The sequence below is a fragment of the Petaurus breviceps genome, unplaced genomic scaffold (assembly GCF_028583685.1).
Source record: "Petaurus breviceps papuanus isolate PSGF00001 unplaced genomic scaffold, PetGlider_PUasm1.0 38, whole genome shotgun sequence".
In the NCBI taxonomy this organism is placed as follows: Eukaryota; Metazoa; Chordata; class Mammalia; order Diprotodontia; family Petauridae; genus Petaurus; species Petaurus breviceps.
In genome coordinates this window covers 21,685,968-21,710,276 of record NW_027186304.1, presented here as the reverse complement: position 1 = coordinate 21,710,276, position 24,309 = coordinate 21,685,968, and the positions used below count along the sequence as shown (strand labels likewise).

General features: G+C 35.4%; 1 protein-coding gene across 3 annotated transcripts in view; it reads right to left on the bottom strand.

Annotated features, from left to right (window-relative positions):
* The window catches only part of PIEZO2 (piezo type mechanosensitive ion channel component 2), a 557,384-nt gene that overhangs the window by 216,538 nt on the left and 316,537 nt on the right, over positions 1 to 24,309 (bottom strand). For all 3 annotated transcript variants that reach the window (XM_069099626.1, XM_069099625.1, XM_069099627.1), the window contains exon 5: positions 20,198 to 20,360. In XM_069099626.1, the coding sequence (XP_068955727.1) occupies positions 20,198 to 20,360 (163 nt within the window). The remainder of the gene's footprint in view (positions 1 to 20,197; positions 20,361 to 24,309) is intronic.

Below are 24,309 nucleotides of genomic sequence, written 5' to 3'. Positions count from 1 at the left end.
ACACACACACACACACACACACACACATATATATATATATATATATACACTATTATTAATACTATTTTTCAAATATTTTGGAAATAAGATATACAGGCACTGGGGCATAGAGATCCACCATGCCCTACTGGAAAAGCCCAAAGGGGTATGGGAGAAAATATGCGAGAGAGCTGATTGGAGGAGGGGATATCCTGTGGGACTCCTATTTTGGGGGGTGGGTAGGGGAAAAATGGGAAGAAAATTTGTAACTCAAAATCTGGCAGAAATGAATGATGTAAATCAGAAGTGAATAAAGCATTTGAAAAAGCATTGAATAAAAAAGAAATAATAAGCAGGATGCTCTCAGAAAAACCTGGAAAGACTTAAATGAAGTGAAGCAAAATGAAATGAATACCTGAAGAACATTACAAATAGTAACAGCAATATTATGAGATGATCAACTATTGAATGACTTAGCTATTCTTAGCCATACAGTGATCCAAAATAATACTGAAGGACTTATGATGAAAAATGCTATTCATCTCCAGAGGGGGGGGGGAAACTGATGGAGTCTGAATGCAGATCAAAGGATATTTTTTCTTTGTTTTCTTTATTTTTCTTGTCTTTTTTGTCTGTGTTGACTAACATGCAAATATGTTTTGCATGACTGCACACATATAACCTAAATCAAATTACTTTCCTTCTCAATGAAGGAAGAAGGAAAGGAGGGAATTATACAATTTGGAATTCAAAATTTTTTTAAATGAGTATTAAATTTTAGAATTTTAGAGGTGTGGGTAAAATAAGGAACAAGAAAATAAGGAGAAAAGACAAAGTAACAGGGATAGAGCAAAAAGAAGCTGAGAAGGAAAATAATGAGTAAAAATAAGATGGAGGGAAATTCACAAATAGTAATTAGAACCTTATCAAATCTATAAGAATACAAGTTTGGGGAGGCCAGGTAGCACAGCGAGTAAGAGCACTGGCCCCAGTGTCAGGTTGATCTGGGAATCGAATCTGGGCTTAGATACTTAGCACCACACCCAGAAATAACTGGCCGTGTAATCTTGTGCAAGTTACTTAACCCCAATTGCTTAAAAAAAAAGAATACAAGTCATTCTCTAATTAATAAATGGTCAAAGGATATGAATAAGCAGTTTTACAATGAAGTAATCAAAACAAATTATAGTCATATGAAATGCTGTAAACCATTATTAATCAGAGAAATGCAGATTAAAACAACCTTGAGATATCATTTTATACCTACCAGATTGGCTAAAATGAAGGGGAAAGTGATATTGAAGATATTAAAAAATTGGAACACTAATTCATTGTTTGTGAAAGTATGAAAAATTATTTTGGAGAGCAATCTGGAAGTTTCCCTTTGAGTTATTAAACTACCCATACTCTTTGGGTATAATAAGAGAACACTGTATGCAGTAACAGCAATATTGTTTTAAGAATGAATATGAGTGAATAAGCTATTTTGTCTATTACAAATACCCACATTAAATATAAAGGACATATGAAGAAAGATGCTATCTACTCCAGAGAAGGAACTGATAGACAGATATATAGAAAAATTTTACACACACACATACATACACACACATATAATATATATATATATACATATATACACATACATATACACACTTATTTATGTCTAATGATAGCCATCTCTGGGGTGAACTTGGGGTGGGGGGAGGGAATGAAAAGAAGAAATTTGCAAGATAATTTTCTTGTACATTTGAAAGGAATAGCAAGTTGTGTACAATTGCTTAGTTTTAATGTACTATGCTATGGATATGCTTGTTTCCCCCATAACTTAAAAATTAAAATAAAAAAGTTAAAATGTGTTTTTACTTGTAATTGAGGAAAAATAAAATATTAAAATAAAAATATATAAAAATGCGATGAAAGTACATTCTTGATTTTTTATGGGTCCTGAAGGTAGTTACTACTACCAAAATTTTAATCCATTTCCCATTTCCTATTGGGACAAAGTCCAATGGCAATTGTTTTGAAAAAAAAACTATAAATATTTCTATAAACCTACTTATGATTAGTAAAAAAAAGTAGTCCGGAAAGGAAAGGGAACATTTTTCTTAAGGGCCATGTGCTGTTTATTCAGTGGCTATTTTCAAAAGTTAACATTTATGTTAGCAAGATGAGTTCAGGTCACCATAAGAACTCATGGAAAGAACAGAGAAGTATTGTGACTCACTCTAATAAGATAAAACGTTATTCTAAGTGTTACCCAATGTAGGAACAAAAGCAACAACAAAAAAGGGAAATAAATTGAATGAGAGAATATAGATTTATTGGGTTTGTTGTTGTACATAGTTGTAAATCTGATGGTTAACATATTTTTTTAACTAAAGAAAAAATATTCAATTGGAAGTCTTGCTTCAGGAAATGTACCATAATGTAGTCTAGTCTAATTTTTTAATTAAAGTAAAAATTAGTATGAGGGCTCATACCTATAACCACAATCTATAAAAGAAAGTTCGATGTAGGCTAAATATTAATAAAGAGAACTAACTGGTATTCATTAACTAATGAGTTTTTAGAGGATATGGGAAATCTTTATTGTAATTTAAATGGTGAAAGAAATGAAATAAACGATAACTACCAAAGGTAGGTCAATAATAAAATTATTTATTCAGGTCTCTAAGTTGTAATAACACTTTACATGTATAGAAGGATTTTATGGTTTTTAAAGCTCTTCCATAACCTATCATACTATTTTCTCAATATCCTTGTGAGATAACCTACAGACAGGTATCATTATCTTCATTTTTCATATAAGGAAATTTAGCCCAAGAAAGAATTGAGGGGCTTAAACAGATGCACGGCCCTGGTGATATATTAAATGACAGAGCTGAGGCTGTGAAACCCTAGTTGCACAGGTAGTATAGGCCAGTCCTTCTATGGGAAGAAAAAGGGCAAAGTGGGGATGTCCAACCATACCTGCTGAACAGGTCTTACCCCACTGTTCCAAGTCAGGAGCCTCATAATCCAGGATGATGCCAATCTTGAAGACCTGGATGAGGCAAATTGATTTTCTTTTAAAGAGTTTCTGAAAACCAGGAACCAAAGAGTGGGCAACTAATACTAGAATTCACACAAAGGGATTTACCAGATCTGTACAAGGAAATCTAATGAGATAATATTTGTAAAGCACTTAGCATAATGCCTGGCACATAGTAGATACTATGCAAAAGTTATTATGATCAATTATTTGTTTTTTTTTACCAGGTTTCTTAATTTAAATACTATTCTGCTTAGGCATATTATTAAACTTTTAAAATTAAATTTTATATAACAAAATTTAGGATGCTGAGGTTTTAAGACATTTCCAGATTAGTGTAGGAACATTTGACTCTGTTTTTTAAAACTTTTTAATTATATGCTTAAACGGCACTGAAATTCTCTAGTTGGGTTGTGTGTGTGTGTTTTTTTTTTTTTAGCTGTTTGATGTAAAAGTTAGTCTTTAAAATTAATATTAGTTTTTATTCACCAGCTTAAAAAAAAGGATGCTTAGCATCTGCCATTTCATTAAAGATCCCTCCCTCCCCCACCCCAGTCAGGATTATACTTAATTTTGCTGTGTGAATTATTCTTGGCTGTAAGCCTATATATTTTACAAACTCTATGCTCCATTACCATGTTAGCTACATGATCTTGTGTGATCCTGACTGTGTCTCTTTAATACTAGAACTCTTTATTTCTGGTTGTTCAGAGTATTTTTTATTTGATTTAGAGCTCTTGATTTTACTGGGAATTTTCATTTGGGCTTTGTTTCAGGAGATAACTAAGTAGATTGTTTCAATTTTTGCTTTCCACCCTTTTCTCATGATTTCTTTAATATGACATGTAGGCTCTTTTTTGTTACAGATTTTAAATGATGTATTGCCCCGTTTTCCAGGTAAACCTTGTATTTTCTTCTATTTTCAGTGTTTTGATGTAAAACAAAATCTCTTGCTGTTTCATGGAATCATTAGTTCCTGCTTGGTCCATTCTAATTTTAAAGGTAAATTTTAAATAGGTAGAATTTTCTGGGAGGTTTGTTGTTGTTTAGTTTTTTTTTCGGTCATGTCTGACTCAAAACCTTTTTGAGGTTTTCTTGGCAAAGATATTGGAGTGATTTGCTATTTCCTTCTCCAGCATATTTATACATGAGGAAAATTAAGTAGATTTAAGTGACTTGCACATTGTCACACAGTTAGTAAGTGTCTGAGGCCAGGCTTGAACTCAGGTATTCCTGACTCCAAGACTAGAGCTTTATTCTCTACTCCACTTACCTGCCCTCTTATAATGCACTAAGCTTTTAATTATCTTTTCACATTTTTATTCTAATGTTTTCATTTCTTTCCCAGTTCTTTCCTCTAATGTTCTCATCATTTTAAATTCTCAAAAAAAGAAGAAAAACTCTTAAAACTCTTCCTTCATTTCTTCTAGGAATTCTAATTGTCCTGGAGGTCAAGCTGAATTTTTCTTTTAAGCATTTCTTATAAGTACTTTGGATTTTTTTTTTATTCTTGATTTATGCCTTGGGCACCATTAGCTTCATAATAACTCTTTATGGTGGGAATCTTTTTTGTTTACTCATTGTTCCAGCCTTACTTCTCAAGTCATAACTTTTTATTTTGACAAGGTTTTGCACCCTTCTGGAAGGAATATCAGTGCCTTTTTGGTCCTCTCATTATTCTCTGGGGTCCTGCTGTTTCTCTTTCCTAGGATTGAGTGCTATGTTTTTCAGGGATCTCGGGGGAGGCTCAGGCTGGGGACCTGCAAGATTTCAGAGTGTAAAGAGTTGTTTTAAAAAGTTGTCCTTTTCTTAGTTTTGCAAGCTCCTGACCCCAGTTGGGATGTAGGGAACACAAGTGTAGGATTGTCCATGGTTGTAGGTCTGGTAGGCTGCTGCTGACTTCAGTCCCTGTCAGAGTCTTCCTCCTGCCCTTTAGATTGAGTTCCATGTCCTGGTGATTTAGTTGCAATCTTCAGAATGGTTTTAGGGATGAATCTGTAAAATTACTCAGGGTTTAGTTCTGTTTAGTTTAATGCTGTTCATTTTTGTTCCTACTCTTTGGCAATTACACTGTATGAGCTCAGGTCCAAGCTCTGTTCCAGAGCTACAGATTGCTTCCTAAGTCCATGCTTGATACACAACCCAATTGCAGGATGGATTTATTCCTGATCCCTGCAGCCACTCTTTGCCCTGGAAACCAGGTCAACATATATCTAGCCCCAGGTCCCTTCCTAAATCCGCTTAAGGACAACCTAGTTGGGGCAGAAACAGACTTGCAGGCTGGTTCTGGATTCTGCTCCTTGAAAGGCACACAGGATTAGGATCTGCAACCAGTCTTCCTGTGGAATTCAGTCCCAGTTTAGCTTGCACCTAACTTAAGATAAATTCATAAGTCCATATTGGAGCCACAAATAGATCTAGGGTCAAAGAGACAACTATTGGCCAGATCCTGGAAAAGTGACTCACTGTTTTTCCTTGGGTTTTCCAATCATTACTTATTTTGGTGTTCTCCTTAGATCTTTGATGCAGGAACTCTTTGGGAAGAGCTTGTGCTCCTTTCTCCTACAGTGCTGTCTTGGTCCATTTCCTTCCCACATCTTTTTCTGGAGATTTTACATTTGAGGAGTTAGGTTCCTATAATGTGACAATTATATCCCTTCAGGGATAATCACAGGGGTTTAGGAGTTGTCTTTCTAATGACATTTTTCTCAAACTCCCATCAAAGTACTTTGCCTCCATGATAATCTCTTAAAATCAATTATTTACACTTGATTAACTTTTAGAAATGAGTATTTGTTTAGGTCCTATAATAAGAATAGTTGATGCAAAATATTTCTGTAAAAGTTTGTGATGTATTCTCTCACAGGTACATAAAGAGTTCAGAGGGAATAAAAAGGTTCAAGCTTAGAAAGGACATATGGTTAAGAGGCTTGCAGTTGACTTTGATTGGAGTGAGGGAGGGCTGTACAAGGTCAGCAGTCTCACTTTCTCCTCCAGAGTCATCTGAGGTAGCTCATAGCTCTTAGAGCTTCATTTGCTTGAGACTTCAAGATGCTTCATTTTAGGAATGGTCCATTTTTTTTTCCCTCCTGCGTTCTTGAATCTGTGTCTAGTATGTCCTTGACTTCTGATGCAATAATTGCTACCAGATGTTCTGGGAAATGCTGATGGGAAGATGGTAAGTCCAAAATCTTCTAGATCCTTTGAAGTTCCTAAGTTCTTTCTCCGGTCAAGAATGGGAAGGGAAGGGCAGGAGAGGGCCAAGAAACTCCCCCCCTCCCAAATATTTCTTCATCAGGGGTTTACCTGTAATCCTTTCTCCTGGCTCACTGCTCTCTCCAATCTGCAATTCCAACTAACTCAATGGTTTTCTATAGGCTCCAGAGACAGTGTCATTAAGTCTCTAGTCAATCTAAATAGATTTCCTATTGTACTTGCTGAGGTACTAAAACTTGTTCACAGACAGTGAACAATTGAGATATGTTCTCACTTGATAAGAACTAAGTGGGGTGAGGGTGATTTTGTCCTTACCCTTACATACTACTTTATGTATAAACCTTGTATGACACTTCTCAGATGCAAGTTTTGATTGCTAACATTCTATAACTTACATACACCCAGCATATATCTTTTCATTGACTTTTGGGAAACATCATATCTTAATTCTTTGGAGATCATAGTGTTCCATGACTCACAGCCACACTGCATCACCAGCAGAATATTGTTGCTAAAGAGGTAAATTCTATAGCAGTGGGAAGTTTTAAAATCATTAAATTTTACAAATTCAATGCAGCCAAGACTCCTCTTGCTTATAAATTATGGCCCAAATTCATTGTCTAACAGCTATGTCTAAGATACACACTGAAATAAACTCATTTATTTGGCTGCTCATCCATGCATATCATTGTTTGAACAATATCTACTTTTCATCTACTTATGTTGTCAGTATGAATGATCAGATCTAGGGGGTGTGGAACCAAGCCCACATGTGGCCCTCTAGGTCCTCAAGTGTGGCCTTTGGACTAAATCTAAACATCATAGACCAAATCTTTTTATCAAGGGGATTTGTTTTGTGAAGTTTGGATTCAGGCAAAAGGCCTCACTTGAGGACCTAGATGGCCACATGTGACCTTGAGGCTGCTGGTTCCCCATTCCCAGATTAGACTAATCTCTTTTCACAACTATGAGTTCTACTCTGGAGGTTGTGTAATGTTCTCAGAATTAATGTAATGTACAATGGCATCATTAGTGAGTATAAGAAGTTAAAGAATTTAGCAACTAATTGGCAATTTAATTATTTTTTTTAATTTTAAAATTAATTTTTCTTTTTCTTTTTGAACTCAGGCTTATAGATTAAGGCTAAAAGGAATCTTAGATATAATATCATTCAAGACCTTTATTTTAGAAATGAGGATACTGAAACCCAGTAAGGTTCTCCAACATATCCAAGGTCATAGAGGCAGCAAATTACAGAACTAGAATTTGACCCATGTCCTGAATTCTTCTGGTGTCCAAGAATATTATTTCTGATGTCAGGATAAAAACAAACAAAAATCCCAAAATGTCAAACCAAAGTTTCTTCCTAGTGGTTAATACACTTTCATAATGAACATGTGTCTGAGAAGAACTTTCAAGGTTATATTTTGTTATACAGTGTCAAATACTTTCTAAAATCAATAAACAATATAAATAACGGGATTCTGAAAATCCTCTTATGTTTTTCAGTAAATTATATGTGATTGTGAAAATATGTTCTATTAACAGAAAATCACATATAAATGCCTAGTTGTGCCCTTCTCATCCTTTCATGGGGGTATTCAATCCATGTGTAGAATATTCTTAGAAAATTTGTAGAGAGATGAGAAAATGGGCATAAGGATCATTTTCACTTTTTTTTTAATATGTGAAACCATTGCTCATTATCTTTTCCTTGTGCTAGCAATCAATCATCTAGCATTTGTTAATTGCTACACCAGGCACTGTCCTATGCATGACAAAAATGAAAGAGCCCCTGCCTTCAATGAGCGTAATTTCTCTTATGAAAAAAACAATGTGCACATATGAAAATACTATATAAATGTGCCTACACAATACACATACACACACAAAATTAATGCAAGGTATTTGGGGTCACTATCAGCTCATGCAGAGGGTGATGCTTGAGCTGAACTTTGAAAGAAGCTAGAATACAAGTAGAGGTGAAGGGGAAATAGTGCATTCTTGGTGTGTGGGACAGTCGATGCAAAGGCATAGAAAGAGGAAATAGTGTGTCCCATGTGAGGAAGAGGAAGGCTACTTTGAAATGCGTAGTATGTGAAAGGACTTAATGAGTCTGTAAAGTGAGATTGGATCCACTGTGTATAGGGCTTTAAAAGCCAAATACAGTTTTTTTTCTTTGAGGTCATAGACAATAGGATTACTTAAACTTACTGAGCACAGGAGAAACATTGTTAAACCTATGCCTTAGGAATTGTTATGGATTAGAGAGGGGGGAGACTGAGGCAACAAGAACGATTAAGAGGTCCAATAGTCCAAGTAAGAGACAATAAGGGCCTACAGTGGTGACTCTGAGAGTGAGGACAGTGGGAGGGAGGCATGAGATGTGGAGGTGGAATTATAAAACTTGGCAACTGATGAGATATGTGGGGTGAAGGAAATTGAAGAATCAATATAACTCGGAGCTATTAACCTTGAAAATTGTTTCCTAAATACCTTTAAAATTTCCAGCAGAGAATTCTCCTCTATACTCCGGTGCAACACTAAATTCATTTTCTGAACTGATCTTATCACTTCCTCTCTCAGATGCTAAGGTAAGAAAGTCCAATCATGGTAGCTAACACTACTGATCAAAAAAAGTTAATAAAAAATGATGAAAAATAAGTTCCATTTTGTAGCTTATTTGTCATTTTCCTTAAGGTCTGGGTCTTGTCACTATTCTTTTACTGACTGTGTGACTCTGGGCAAGTCATTTAACTTCTCTCAGGCTGAAAAATGGAGATAACAATACTTGTATTACCTACACCTTTTGTGTTGCTATAGACATGATATAACAGAATGCATTGGGGATCTATAGTAATGGATTTGAATTACTAACTTATTACCTCTGTGACCTTGGGGAAGTTACTCCCTCAGTATGACACTTGATTTACTTATTTATAACATAAGAGGGTTGGGTTGGATGATCTTTTAAGACTTACTCCTTGTGTTATCTTTCTCTGATTGTTCTATATTCTAGGGAAGTTTTTTGCAAGCTTTAAAGTGTTGGATAAATGTAATCAGGAAAATCGGGCTCCCCGGTTCAGTCATTATGTTCTCTACAGGATCATTTTCTCAGTTGGTTTTTGCTGTATTGTGGTGTGATAGTGATAAATATGTGCATATATGTGCAGGTACACAGTTGCCTAAATAATTAACTCATATGTACAATGTGTATATTGTAGGTATTTGTATACAGATGTATGATTGTGCATGAATATGTGAAACCAACTCTTGGAATTTAAAATGTAATAGGTTGTGAATTAGTCTTCCTGGTTCTCATTTCTCTGTTCTCTATTCTTCCATACTGTTGCTAAATTGACATTCTTAAAACGCAAACCTGACCATGTTACTCATTCAAAAATATTTAATAACTCACTATTGCCTCTAGGATAAGATATAAAGCCTTCAGCTTGGCTGAAGTTTCTCTTTAATATATTTCCCATCTACCTTTCCAGGCTTTTTTCATATTATTCCCTTTCGTGGACTCTGTTATAGTCAAACTGGTCTACTAGTTATTTCCAGAACTCAATATAAATCCCTGGAATGTTCAGAATGATTATCCAGAAAGAACTAACAAAGTTGTTGGAATGTAAAACCCAGAACACAAATTGTTTTTGTTAATCTATATAGCCTTATTGTCTGAATAGCTAAAATCAGGATTTTCATTCCTTTTTTAAAAAATATAATGTATTGCGAAAAAAAAATGCTGCCCTTTCACAAACATACTCCTTGGCTACAACCCTATGGAAAGGTTTCTAAAAGCCTGGAGCAAATAACACCTGAATATGAATCTGTCTTTGAAAATACCGAATCACCTGAGAATTTGTGGGAAATACACCTGTATTCCAGCCCAGGTACCTAATTTTTGTACTGTTTATGCCTTAAAACTTCAGGTTTTTAGCTTTGATGTTTGTGTGTCTTCTATAGATTTTTGTAGGAGGTTTCTACTGACACAGTATCATCCTGGAAAGCAAGAAAGAAAGCTAACTATCTTTGAATCCCTATAGTGCAGTGTGTATATGTGTATCCCAACCTCATGTCAAAACACAGTGCCTACATGCTACCCCTGACTGACCTAATCAGACTACATATTCAGCATTGTGTCTAGTTGTAAGCATTTGTTCAGGCACTATAGGTTAACAATGATCTCTCTTTTTTTTTGGAGGGGGAAGGCAGACCGATTGGGGTTAAGTGACTTGCTCAAGGTAATACAGCTAGTGTGTCAAATGTTTGAAGTCAGATTTGAACTCAGGTCCTCCTGACACAAGGACCATTGCTCTATTCACTACACCACCTAGCTGCCCCCACAACGGTCTCTTAATTGGCAGATTCAGACAATGGCCTTTTCTCAGTTCTCATCCTTCTTGACTTTGATTTTTTGACATTTGACATTTGACATTGCTGATTGCTCCCTCTTCCTGGTCACTCTCTGCTCATTCCAGTTCTGTGAAACTGATTCCTCTTCTCTTTCTACTTATCAAGCCATTCCTAGTCCATTTTACTTTAATGTATATCACACACCCTATGTATATCCCAGGTCCCTGTCCTGGGCTGTTTTCTCTTCTTTCCTTACAGTCCCTACAGTCTCTGGTTCCCTCCTTCTCCAGTCTCTGAGATTAATTTCCACTGCCACTACACTCTATTCCACTAAACCCCCACCCCCACCCCCATCCCCACACACAAATGTACATATTGGTAGGTTGTTTCACCCTTTAAAATGTGGTTCCTTGAAGCCAGGGACCATGTCTTTGCCTTTATTTCTATCCCCAGCTCTCTTTGCACAGTGTCTTTAGTAAGCATTTAATAAATGCCACTGCTAGCTGAAATTATTTTGTTGTATCTATTTTGCATACTTCTCTATATATGTTTTTTTCTCTAACAGAATAATAGTTTCTGAGGGCAGAGGAATTTTGTTTTCATTTTTTTGTATCAGTTTTGGTTAACACAGAAGTTCCAAAATAAAACTCAACTTTGACAGATAATATAACCTTCTTGTGCTATGAGTAGAATAGATGTTATGAGTGAATCAGGCAGGTAGCTGTCTACACAATATATTTGAAGGATGCTAGGAAAGATAACATCATTGAATGACTTCCTATTTCTTCTAATTCTATAATGCTTGGTATCATAACAATAGAGGTTTCATTCTTTGATTTTTATATTACCTTCTTTTCAAATGAAAATTTGCTCAAGAATGACATTACCTCACTAACACTTCAGTATTAGGATTTTATGTGATCTAAAATTTGGACTGGAAGTTGGAGGTTCTATTTTAAACAAAATTTCCCTTTATATAAAACTCAGTGATTATATACAGTCTCCATTTGAAGACTTCCAAGAGCACCAAATTTATTATTTCCTCAGACAACTTATTCCATTTTTTGGGAAGCTGTAATGATCACGGAGTTCCTCTTTATATTAAACTAAAATGTGCCACTCTATAACTTCTACCTATTGGCTTGCATTTTTCCTTCCTTTGGCCAAGGATAATTTTTGCACAAAATATCATGTGGGAAAATACATTTAAATGATCCCAATAAGTTGTAGCTAGTAATTTCAAATACAGCAGTGTTTAACTGAATCTTTTATGCCATTTCAAATGCACATAATAACTAGTCAATAAGTATTTATTGAATGAATTATTGGATAAATTTAATAAATATAGTTTCCCTTTTCTTACAGAATAGGGTTACTACTGCTGAAGTCAGTGATGCGAGCAGGTTGAATTGTCTCATCAACAGTGCTTCATTGTTGGCATTCATACTTTCCTACAGGCCATCTTCAGTCTTCCTGATCTATATCTTGTTACTGTACCCAGATGGCTCCAGAGGGGAAAGTGAGGCTGGTGACCTTGCATCGCCCTCCCTCACTTAAATCCAATTTACCTACAAGTTATGGCCTCATCTTCCAGAGGTCATAGTTCTCTTCCAGAACAAAGGGCAAACAGCAATAACACCTTTCCCACAATCTATGCTGGTGAGACTTAGAGAACTGAGATAGACTTAGTAAAATACAAATATGCATGCTGCTTTCATTACACAGAAATTCCCTCTCCTCATAGTATTTCTTTTCCATTCTATTACAATTGTTAAAAACACATATGCATGATATAACAGCAACTTTTCAAGCTGTTAACTTCCATCTCCCCCCACTGAAATTCACAATTTAAATAAATAAAAATGAAATTAAACAACCATACAAATATATGAGTAGAAAGAAGGGCCTTTATGACCTTTAAGGAAGAGTATTTTCCCTTACAGAGATTCACTTTAAGTTAATGCAAAAGCAGTATAGTGGATAACATTACAATGGTTGTCTCCAAATCCCTTGAGGATCTTTAAGGGAAAGCCTCAGTTTTATGAATATTTTTCCAAAAACAAAGTGGAGCCTAATTATATAATCAATGAAGATTAAAGAAAATTCATGATATCTTCAGGGGTTAGCAGCTATTTTACTATCACAATGAGGATTTTGAAAATAAATCCTGCTGGGCAAAATGAGGGATTAAATTTGCCATGTCTTCATTGAAATAAATGAATTATTAATACCAGCACACATTAGTATTTTTCAAGAATGCTTAGAATCAACCTTTCTAGTCTGGAAGAAATGTTTTTGAAAAGTTGGAACCTCCAAATATGATTTTAAAAAGAGAGGTTTGCTTTACCTCCTACTTATACCTTCATTACAGCCAGCACCCACTTGTTCATATATGGATTGCTTATTTTGTAGATCTTACTTACCCATTTTTATCTAGAACAAGGGTTCCAGCACTACACTATAACTCTTGAACTGCTTCCCTATGTTGCCAATCCAGATGAGCTCACAGAATACAAACTAATGCTAACATTAGCCCCAAACAAATATAACTAGAGGAGTAAAATCATTTACATCAGAATCCTATTCAGTGTTTTGCAAAGCTGGGTATAAATAATTTTTGAGTTCCCCACCTCATTCCCTTTCTGGGAAAATCTAGGCTGTGAAATAATGGATTGTTAACTACACAATGCTTAAACGGATTTGGAAATCATGAGAATTAAGAATTAACTTAATTCTGGGAAATGGGTCAATAAATCTGTGGCATTGATCTCTGAAAATTTACTGACTCTTGCTTCATTAATAATATAGAGGTAATAATGCAATTGTTTAATTTTGAAAAAATGCAGGCTTTCCCACCATCATGAAACCAATCATTCAAGTAATCGACACATGTTTATTAAGTCTTGCTTACTCTGTGCCAACACTAAGCTAGGTTTTTGTTGTTTGTCTTTCCTTCTTGAAGGGAACTATGACATCAGGGAGGTGATGCCATGACACGTAGATGAACTGCATTTAAGTGAGGGAGGATGTGCAGAGTCTCCAACCTCACTTTCTCCTCCTGAGCCATCTAGGTCCTGTGGAAGATATACATCAGGACAACTGGAGGTGGCCTTGGATAGAGTGGGAGACATTGACCTTTAAGCTAAGGTCTTCAATAGATCTCAATTTCACTGAGGAAGTGCCCATGCAGTGATTAAGAAATGAAGCAGAGAATGACCGCTTTCACCTAGTGAAAAACAATCAAGCAAACAAAAATTGATCTAGGAGGGGAAGACCCTCAGGTTTTTTGTCCATATTCAGTCTGGGCTAATCTGGATCCAAACAAAGGACAAACAACTGTGCCAGGTAACACGATACAAAAGAAAAAATGAAACCATTCATGATCTCAGTTAGCTTACATTCATTCCGCCAGAAGAGACAACAATATCATTAATGTTTGCCAAATATTTACCAAATAAATACAAGTTTAGGCTCAGAGGGCACTGGCAGTTGTGGAAACTGGTCAAAACTTCCCTTACATGTTGATAGTGAGCTATTATTTTAAGGAAGTAAGGGATTCTAACAGGAGTTGGTGAGGAAGGAATGCAAGACAAACATGGGGAACACCCAAAACCAAGGCTAGAGATGGTTTGTGTGCAGAACAGTGAGAAAAATATTGGCTTCATTGTAGTGTGTAGAAAGGGTGTAATGTAGAATCAACCTAGGATGGTATGTTGGGACTAGGTTGTAAAGGTCTAAATATCAGAGAAGTTTCTAACTTGATCTTAGAGTTATGGGAGGCATGAACACTGTACAACTTCAATGGCAGTGGCAAAAATTTTTGGTGGGCACCAAGTTCTCCCTTTTATGCCTTGCTTGATATTAATAATCAGAGAGAATTATAGGCAAATGTTGGAATGTATTGGAAAATATGGTTCATAAGAAATAAATGGGAACTCGAAGTTTCATAGAGTATGTAGAAGCTTTACACATTTAAATATTTATATATAACTTGAAAAAAAAAACCTTTTATCTTGGGACATTAAATTTGCATCCAGTTTTTAATTAACAAAGATGAAAAGGAAAACCTTCCAGTAGATACATCTTTTCTTATTATTTTTTATGTCTTTTGATGCAATTATTGGGACAAAGGGCATGATTATTTTAAAAATTATTTTTATTACAAACTCAAAAAAGAACATTTTCACACAAATTGCAGAACACAAAAAGAGGATAATATAAATTCCATATATTATGTTAAAAATTGTCCTGCTTGTTTGTGCTTCCTTCTGAACTTCCTCTTTTCTTTTGTGTATTCAAAAAAAATGATAATGCCCTCTTTTTTGAGGAGCGGGGCTCACTATTGCTACCACCTTTCCCCTTACCCTCTTCATTAAAAATAGAGAGAAAAAAAGAGAAAAAATATGCATAATCAAACAAAACCAATTAAAACAATGGCCATGTCCACAAATGTGTGTCACTGCACCTTGTGTTCATCACTTCTTTGTCAGGAAGTAGGAAATATGCATCTACTTAGATGCTCTGGAGACATAGTTGGTCAAAATTTTTCAAAGTTGTTTTGTTTTTCAATGTTGTTGTCCATATATAAATTGTTTTTCTGGCTTTCTTCACTTCATTCTTCATTTATTCATACTTCCTAGAATTCTCTGAAGTAATCTCTTTTCTTTTTTGGAGGGCAATTGGGGTTAAGTGACTTGCTCAAGGTCACACGGTGAAGTAATCTCTTTTGTCACTTACAAATATTCTACAAAAAATCTGGCATGATCCTTCAAACTGGTACAATATACATCTTATTTATTGGAGATGTTTCTGTGAAACTAGGCACAAAGTACAGTAAAAAAAACATGGTTGGAAAATAAGGAATTAAGAACTGAAAGAGATCAAATGCTAGTTTTAGAAACTTCACCAACTCTTTATCATAAATATTGTCTCAAAGAAGGGATTTGAAAGATGCAAAACTGAAGAGCATACTGAATGATATTGATTGTATCTTATTTTGAAGTAAATTAATGGCTACCAATGCAGGAGTCATTCTGGAAGTAGTTGTATAGTTAGAGCAATTATCTGTTAAAATAAAGGTAAAAACCAACATACAAATTGAGGAAACTGTAAAAATAAGAAAACATTGTATGTAACTATAAATCTGGACACTTTGAAATGTGGGAAATGGATAAAAGTAAAGACACTAACATAATTATCATCATTTCCTAGTGAAGTTTAAATGATGCAATATACACCTTAATAGGGAGAGGGAAAAAAGTGACAGAGTTGATCTTAACATATCAACACATTATATGGGGAATGATGAAAGAAGATGGGTAGCATCACTTATCAAAACAGTAAGAGAGGAAGGGCAAATGAATCGGTGGGAAAGTTGGACATAACCCCTGACTGTTAAACACAAAGGAAGACACAAACAGAAGTGAAATGGAGACCAGCTGATGGCATTTCTATAGCAATCACTAAGAATGAACCTTATTGCCCTAGGACCACCACACTAGAGGTGCTGTGTAAATAAGTTGAAATGGCACATTCAAAGCTATGAAGAGTTGCAAAACATGCTTTTCAGAAGAAATCTATTATGGAATCACAATTTAAAGTCTACTGCCTCTATTGATAGAATTCAAAATGAAATTGGTCAAGTACCTTGGTTATTCATTAACCCTTTCTGATATATAGCAGAATAAAGATATTGTCAAAATATTCTTTTCACTCTGGATATAGTAGATATAGTTAGAAAAGTATAATTTTGCCCAGAGGAGTACAGAATGCTGAGAGTGCTGTGCTAGCAAGGGATTACTGAATAACTGTGTGGAATCCATATCTTAAGATATGAGTCAACCTCAAGAGAGTCTGAATCAAGGCTTGCACTTTTGGGTGTGTCTAAGTGCAAATGTATGGTAGTTTTTTGATTTGGAAATATTTGGGTACAGATTTTGAGCAACTCTGTGTGTGTGTGTGTGTGTCTGCATGTGTCTGTGTCTGTGCCTGTGTTTAGATCCCTGGAGGGCAAGAATCATACCCAGCATGAAACTGATTAGTATAAGCGTGTGGAAAACAAAAATTTAGTCATTGTGGAGAGGAACTGTCTCCAGCTGAGGCTGTACAGCCTATGCTGTTTTAGCATTTGAGGGAAAATTGCGATAAATGCTTTATCTTGAATGGCACAGTTCAGAGCTCCAAGTCGTCTTCCTATGAGAGAAGAGATCACTCACACAGATGTAGTCAGATTTAGAGCCTCAGTAGGTCGATAAAAACTTTTATGATTGCTTCCTTGATTATGTAACATCTTTTTGAAAGTGACCTGACAAGGTTTTACTTGAAAAAGCAAATTAGCAAGTGTTGCTGACAGTTTTTAGTAGAAGACTACATCTTCAGAGTTACATAACTCAGTGAGAAGTAAAAGGAATAGAAGTCGATCCCACTAATCAACTGTTAACAAAACAGTGTTAATTTAGTAGAGTCAAATAAAAGTGGAAAGGGGAAGGGAATAAGCATTTCATGAGTGCAAATACCTTAAAAGTGTCATCTTATTTACTTCTTACAACCACCCTGGGAAGTAGGTACTATTATTACCTCCATTTTACAACTGAGGAACTTGAGACAAAGTCCAGGGTCACACAGACAGATTTGAACTTAGGTTGATACTTTCTACTCAACATGCTACCTGGCTGCCCCAAAAGAAAGTCCCCAATGCTTTTCTCTAAGAAAGTATGCATGTGTTTATATTGTCTAGAACCTTTGATAAATGCAATATAGATTCACATGTAGATTAACAATATCCTCTGAGTAGGCAACTCCAATAATACACGTAACCAAGAGAAGTTCTATAGTTATTGAATAATTATAAACTCCTTTCAGATCCCGTGAGCATAAAACTTCTTTTATTTAGACACTCAAAGTTTGGTCAAATGGGCCCAGTTGTTCAATTTCTTCTGGGTCATCCCAGAATGCTCCCAATCTTTGGCATTCATAGAAGCCCTAGTATGTAGGTCGGTGGTAGAGAGAAAGGGAACAGAGAGAGAAAGGGAAAGGATGACAGACGTAACTCAGTTCCAGGGTGAGGAGACAAAATTCAAGTAACAAGACACCAAGGAGTCCACAGAGCCTGCACACTTCACTATTTTATCCATCTCTATCACCTTTTCAGGAGGGATGTCTGCCAATACATTCCTTGGCATTTACTACAAAGGTGCAGCTTCACCTAATTATGCTCTTAAATCAAGTTCCAGTTGGTTGGCTAGGTTAAAAAATGGACCTGATTTTTCTGAATCTTTTATGTCCTGAAAACCTAGTTGCAATGCAGAATGAAGCCTGGCTTTATTTCAGTAAAAATCTGGGCATACACTGCCTGCCTGACTTGGAAGAATTCTTGAATCTCTGGGAAATGTACCAATCTTCAGGAGTTTCAGATGGAAATATATATGGATTGAACAGATTACTTCCCATTAGAAATAAATGGGCCTTAAAGTTGGCATAGTCTTATACAGATTTGCTCATAAATGTCTGAAAAGCATGGAGGCAGTCAGTTTAGATTATACTTCATTTTAAACCCTAAGAAGAAAAAAAAGGTAAAGATCCATCCAGTGATTTTGCATTTGGCCCATTAGGTGACTTGTCAGCCTCACATACACAGATACAATTGCCTTTTACTTTTATAATGCTTACATTTTGTATAATAGCTGCTAACTCAACAATACAACTTTGCTGGACAAATGTTGAAATTAAAAAAAAAACAATGTATTTGTTTTCTATCCACCGCCCCTTAGGTCTCTTTCTCTGACCTTACTATCAAAATAATTTCTTTATTTTATAAAGGGAAAGTCCACATTCATTTTTTTCAGTGTAATTGGCGTAGACATGTTCTTAATATAAATTGCATACATTTCTTCATCCTTTATATTATTCAATTTTCAATAAAGGTTTACTAAATACATACTATGTGCTATGATATTGGTCCATGGAAATCTACTTTTAAATTGAAAAAAGTGGCTGTCCCTTTGTGGCTATGCCTGGTGATATAGTGGAAAGATGAGCAGGCACTGTGATTTTCAAGCCTATCTTCTCAACATTTTTTTGGGTGCACAATTGAGAGAATATACTGGTTTGGTCCACAGTGTGTGATTATACACACACACAGATATACACAAACATATGTGTATATGTATATTGTGTATGTATATATATGTATATATATGACAGGTAAGTGTCTTCCTCAAAATCTAAGGAATATTTAACACAATTAATATTTTCTCTCATGAAAATTTGCTGTTCTATTTTAATTTTTAATAACCTTTAGATTCAGTTGAAAAGGTGATGGGAGCACTCCTAAAAGGAAAAGACCATGTCTTTGAAAACAACCCAGTCCCTGAATTTTCCCATACATTTCAGCAGCCTAGATCACTGGCACCTCTGTTCAAGGCAACTGGCCCACCTTAATCCACCTAGATCACCTAATGACCTTACTTGATATTCCTTTTAATGTAGCACTTGGGCCCACCTCAGACTACTTGCATATAATGACCACTCCGTAATCCCATCCAGATCCTTCCTTTTTGTATATGAGCATCAGCCTCCACCCCCCCACCCCAATAAGTTGCAGATTCCCTAAGAACACAGCCCATTTTCAATGGTGGTATGTTACAATAAACCTTGTCATTTTTCACTGTAAGAAGGTTTGAGTGCATTCATTCTAGGTGGATGCCACCCCATACCCTGAAATTTCCTGTTCCCAGAAACCCCAAATTGCATCATAACCCTGATTCATATGCCTAAGCTCCTATCACATTAAATTGCATTGCAAACTTGTGTGGCTCTAAAGCAATACAAAATATACAACTCAAAACTGTTTTCCTATTTCTATTTTATATACACACGTGTATATATGCAAAATTTCATAATTCTTTTGACAATAGGTTATGACAATTAATCTTACAAAGTTTTACAGTCAAATGTTTATATTATACTGTCCTTGTTTTTACGGATTCCCTAGATTCCTATAATGACAAAGCATTTGTAGGTTATCTCACCAAATATCAGGAAGTTTTCCTATAGCTCCTAACATTGACTGTGTTCCACTACAAGGTTAGGTTGAGAAATAAAATTAAGAACTCTAAATAATGAAATTAATACTTACCCCTATAAACTATCAGGTAATTAAGCAACTCCTAATGAAGCAACATAAGGTTCCATGAGTCCTTTAGTTCTTTCCCAGTCTTTATATTTTCCCAATCATTTTCTTCTTTAGCCAAATGTATAAATGCTAACTTCCCTGAGCAACTGCGTGATTTAAAATAACCTGACTAGAACATGCCAAAGTCATATATCCCTACTTCTAAGCATAATGGACACAAAACTGAAGTGTCTATTTTCTAAGTGGAAATACATTCTTCTTAGTAAATGTGCTATATTTTCCTAATCTTATACAAACATTAAATTTTACAATATCTAAGAGCTCCAGGCCAATTTGGTTAAAAGTCTATATTTGATATATTTGAAACAATATTTTTGGATGGCATTTGAAAAGTTGTCTATATATTCTCACAATTTCACAGAAGTTTCATTTTAAAAATCAGGAAAAGTGAATGGAAATACATAAAGGAAGAATACCATTTCTTCATTTTCAAACTGCATGTTGTACTGGGCTGCATCTTCTGGCATTGGCTTCTGTACAATATTTCTGCAAACGAGCCATGTGGTCAAACTAGCAATGAACATTCCGATATCTGGTACAAATACTCTGATCCCATTGCCAGCATCTGCTCCCTTCAAGCTATAGAAAAAGGGAAAAAAGCAATGAGAGGGAAATTAGTTGTTTTAGTGTTTCTTTGGTAGACCATCTTAAAATGTAAAAAAACGTGGCCATCATAACCTGAGTTCTAATTCAGCTTGGACACTTACTAATTCTGTGAACATGGGCAAGTTACTTAAGCATTGTCTGCCTCAGTTTCCTTATCTGTAAAATGATAATGCTAATAATAGCACCTACCTCACAGAATTGTTGTGAGGATCAAATAACATGCTTGTAAAGTACTTAGCATAGTTCTTGGTATATAGCAGATACTTAATAAATGCTTATTCCCTTTCCCCCTTCTAACACATAGATTGGCACAACCCTCTGATGTTTTATTTTTCAAGCTTTGTGACATCAGCAAATTTGGCAAGAAAGTCAATTATGTTATCATCTAAGTCATTAAGACAAATCTTTGGGGCACTCTACTATAAATCTGCTTCCAAAATGATATTATCCCATTAATGATTCCTCTGTGTATGTCCATCCATTTCATCAGTTCCAAATTTCCCGAACAGTGCAGCTATATAGTCCATTTTTCTCCATTTTGTCCACAATCATAAAATGAGAGACTATGTGAAATTCCTTACTGGAAAAGTAAATCTTCAATTGCTAATTTAAATAAAATAATATCTGATTAAAAAGAAGCATTTCCGAATCAATAAAGACTGGTTCTTGCTTTCATACTCAGAAAATGAATGGTAGATGAAAGAAACAAAAGCAGAGAAAAAAAGTTCAGGTACAAAAATATCAGTTATTATAAGTCACCAGAAAAAAATCCATTGTCAAAATATTATCATTACTCCTATGTCATACTATTCAGAAGCATTATTTCCCTGAAATGTTAAAACATGGTTTTCAGAACAATTTAATAATAGCACTGCCTGGATTTGTGAGTGCAAAATAATATGCAGAATAGGAAAAAAGAAAGCAATGGTAAAGATAGAAATGAACTGAAGGTAGAGAATTTTTTTAAATACATATTTTGAATGAACTAATTAACAGAATGATCAGGAAAGAAATAGTTAAAACTAGTAGGAAGTTAGGAAACAAAAGGAAGTGAGGAAGGAAAAAGCAGTACATGAAAGAACCTAAAGGTCATCTCAGTGTGGAACATGGAAGCATTCACACTGGGAAAATGGAATAATTAAGTGTGCCAAGTAAAGGCACGCTCTGTCCAATTTCCTAGCTTCAGCCTACCTTTCCGGTTTTATCACACATTGTTCCTTATGAACTCTAAATCTAGGTAAATAGCCTCATTTGCTGTTTCCCATGCAGGCTATTCTTCCCTCTAGGGGGTTTTGCACAGATCATTCCTGGAGCCTGTTCCCTCCCTCTTAATCTCCACCTCACAGATTGCTTAGTTTCCTCTAAGTGTAAGTGCACCTTTTATAAGAACAAAACCCCACACAGTTGATGGCTCCCTCCCACTGGAATTTCCTACACATTTACACCACATGCACACACACACATGCAGTAATCTACACAGACATATATTTGTATACATGTTGTATTACAAGTTGTTCCCTCCTGAGAGAATGTAAGGAAAGGGAGTAAAGTTTAATTGACTGTCTTTGCATTACTAGCATGTTGCACACCCCTTGGCACATAGTAGGCACTCAATAAATGCTTTGTGACTAATGAAGATAGTTCCAAAAGAGTATATAAATTTCATAAGTAAAAGGAAATAACACCTAGGGAAAAACGATCCAGAATATATTTGTATGGTAATAGCTTTGAAATTATCATGCCAGATTTAGGAAAGGAATAAAGGAATATTTGTAACTTGTTTCCTAAAGGCAAAGATTAATAAACTCCTGTGGCCATAACTGCATCCTCCAAATTCATCAGGAATGATGATCAAAACGATTAAAAACAAAGGAGAAATATTATCACACCTTTGTATAATAGCAACAATGTCTCCATACTTGCAATGCTATTTACAATTTTTATTGCTGCTCCTTAAAAAATACAGTGATCTGTGAAACAGGCTCTATAGCGGGGGTGGGGGAAGAATACAAATACAAAGAATAAAACAATCCTAACTTTGCAATAGTAATGGAGGAAAAAAACAAGTACAAAAATACATATGTAGGGTATAAACATGAAGATACAAATAGTGATACCAATAATCAATCAATAAACATTTATTAAGCACCTTATAAATAATTTATTTATTAAAAATTTATTAAGCACTATTGTGTCAGGGACTATACCAGGTAGTTAAATACATGATAATTTGAGAGGAAAAGAAATGGATTAAAAAGGCCTTAAGATTTATTTCATCTTTAACATTTTACATTAACATAACATTAACTTTAACATAACAAGTTATGCCTGAATCTTTGTAATTCCTTTTGGGGTTTTCTGGTGAAGATGCTGAAGTGGTTTGCCATTTCCTTCTCCAGCTCATTTTACAGATGAGGAAACTGAAGCAAGCAAGGTTAAGTGACTTGCCCAGGGCCACATGGCTAGTGTCGGAGGACAGATTTGAACTTAGGAAGATGAGTCTTCCTGACTTCAGGCCTGACACTCTATCCATTCAGCCACTTATTTGCTCCAACTCTGACATCCATTATATCTATTATACATGTGTACCACTGAGTGAAAATTACTTTTAATATTCAAATCATGGTGAAATTAATTGGTTCAGAATTAGATCATCTCTCCCAGCAGTGTGTGGTGAGCTGACTTGTTTAAACATCTATTAAAGCCTACTCTATATTACATAAAATCCTAAGTAGTAGGACTTCATTTTCATTTTTTTTTCAGCTTACATTCAATATGTTAGTGACTGGATTTATGAGAATCCTTTTTCTTTAATCAATGGTTGAATATTTCATATTCCTTCATCATCTTTTCTATTTAGAACAAGCTACTCTTCCTCCTCATAACCCCCAGCTGGCTTTTTACTTTTCCCATGTAAGAGCTGCAAAACAGGTCTATTAAGGAAAATCCCACAATCCTTGCTTTGTTGGAATTATATCCTTGAACTGTAGGGTGAGGCATGAAGAAGGTGGGAGGGATTAATGACTTGAGATGCTTCCTCCTTGGCATATTTACCGGCTGTAACCTGCAATAATCATAATCACACTAATAATATTCATATTTAGAGAAATTAATATTCTACCATTCTATTAATTATTCATTGTGATCTATGCTTTTTCCTTCTGTTTTATGTAAAGACCCAGCTCCTGTTAAGGTCAGTCAGCCTCTGAAGGGCAGGGTTGATTAATGACCTTGCTCCTAGTCCTCAAGGCACATGCTCCTCAGTTTTGGCAGGACTCCACCCAACTTGGAGATCTAATTTCTGTTAAATAGAAGCCAGTCTGGGTGAGGGAAGGAACCCCTGTTCTTGCTCTCCTCCTTTAGAGTTTAGGGTGATTCAACTCATAAAGAGGAAAAACTGCCAGAGAAATCCACATGGCAATGGAATCCCCCTGACCAGATTGCTGGAGGCTTCTGAGTATAACCATAATAATAATCTCATTCAGGCTTTGAAAACTTTGTTTTGTAAATTGTGAATGGCAAATAAAAGAAACTGGACTGGTTTTTGCTAGAACAGAAACAAATTCCACTATCAATCTATGTGTGTGGATAAAGAAACACATTCCATTTCCATAGATGAATCAAGATAAAATATTGGTTCCACAACCAAAGATACTAGACCACAAATCCTATGAGACCTAGTTCACTTTACAACCTGGCTTTTTCATTCTTAATTTTAGAGGAAGGTTTTTTTTTTACTCATTCTCTGATGCCCAGTCAATTACAGACTGTCTCCATTCACTGTCTCCAATTCAGTCTATGTAATATCCAAACTGTCTGCCTATGCAATATTGAAATGACAATATAATGATAACTGCCAAAGGCCTCTCTTCTCAGTGCTTTCATAAAATTGGGAAGAGAGGAAGACTAAATTATTCACACC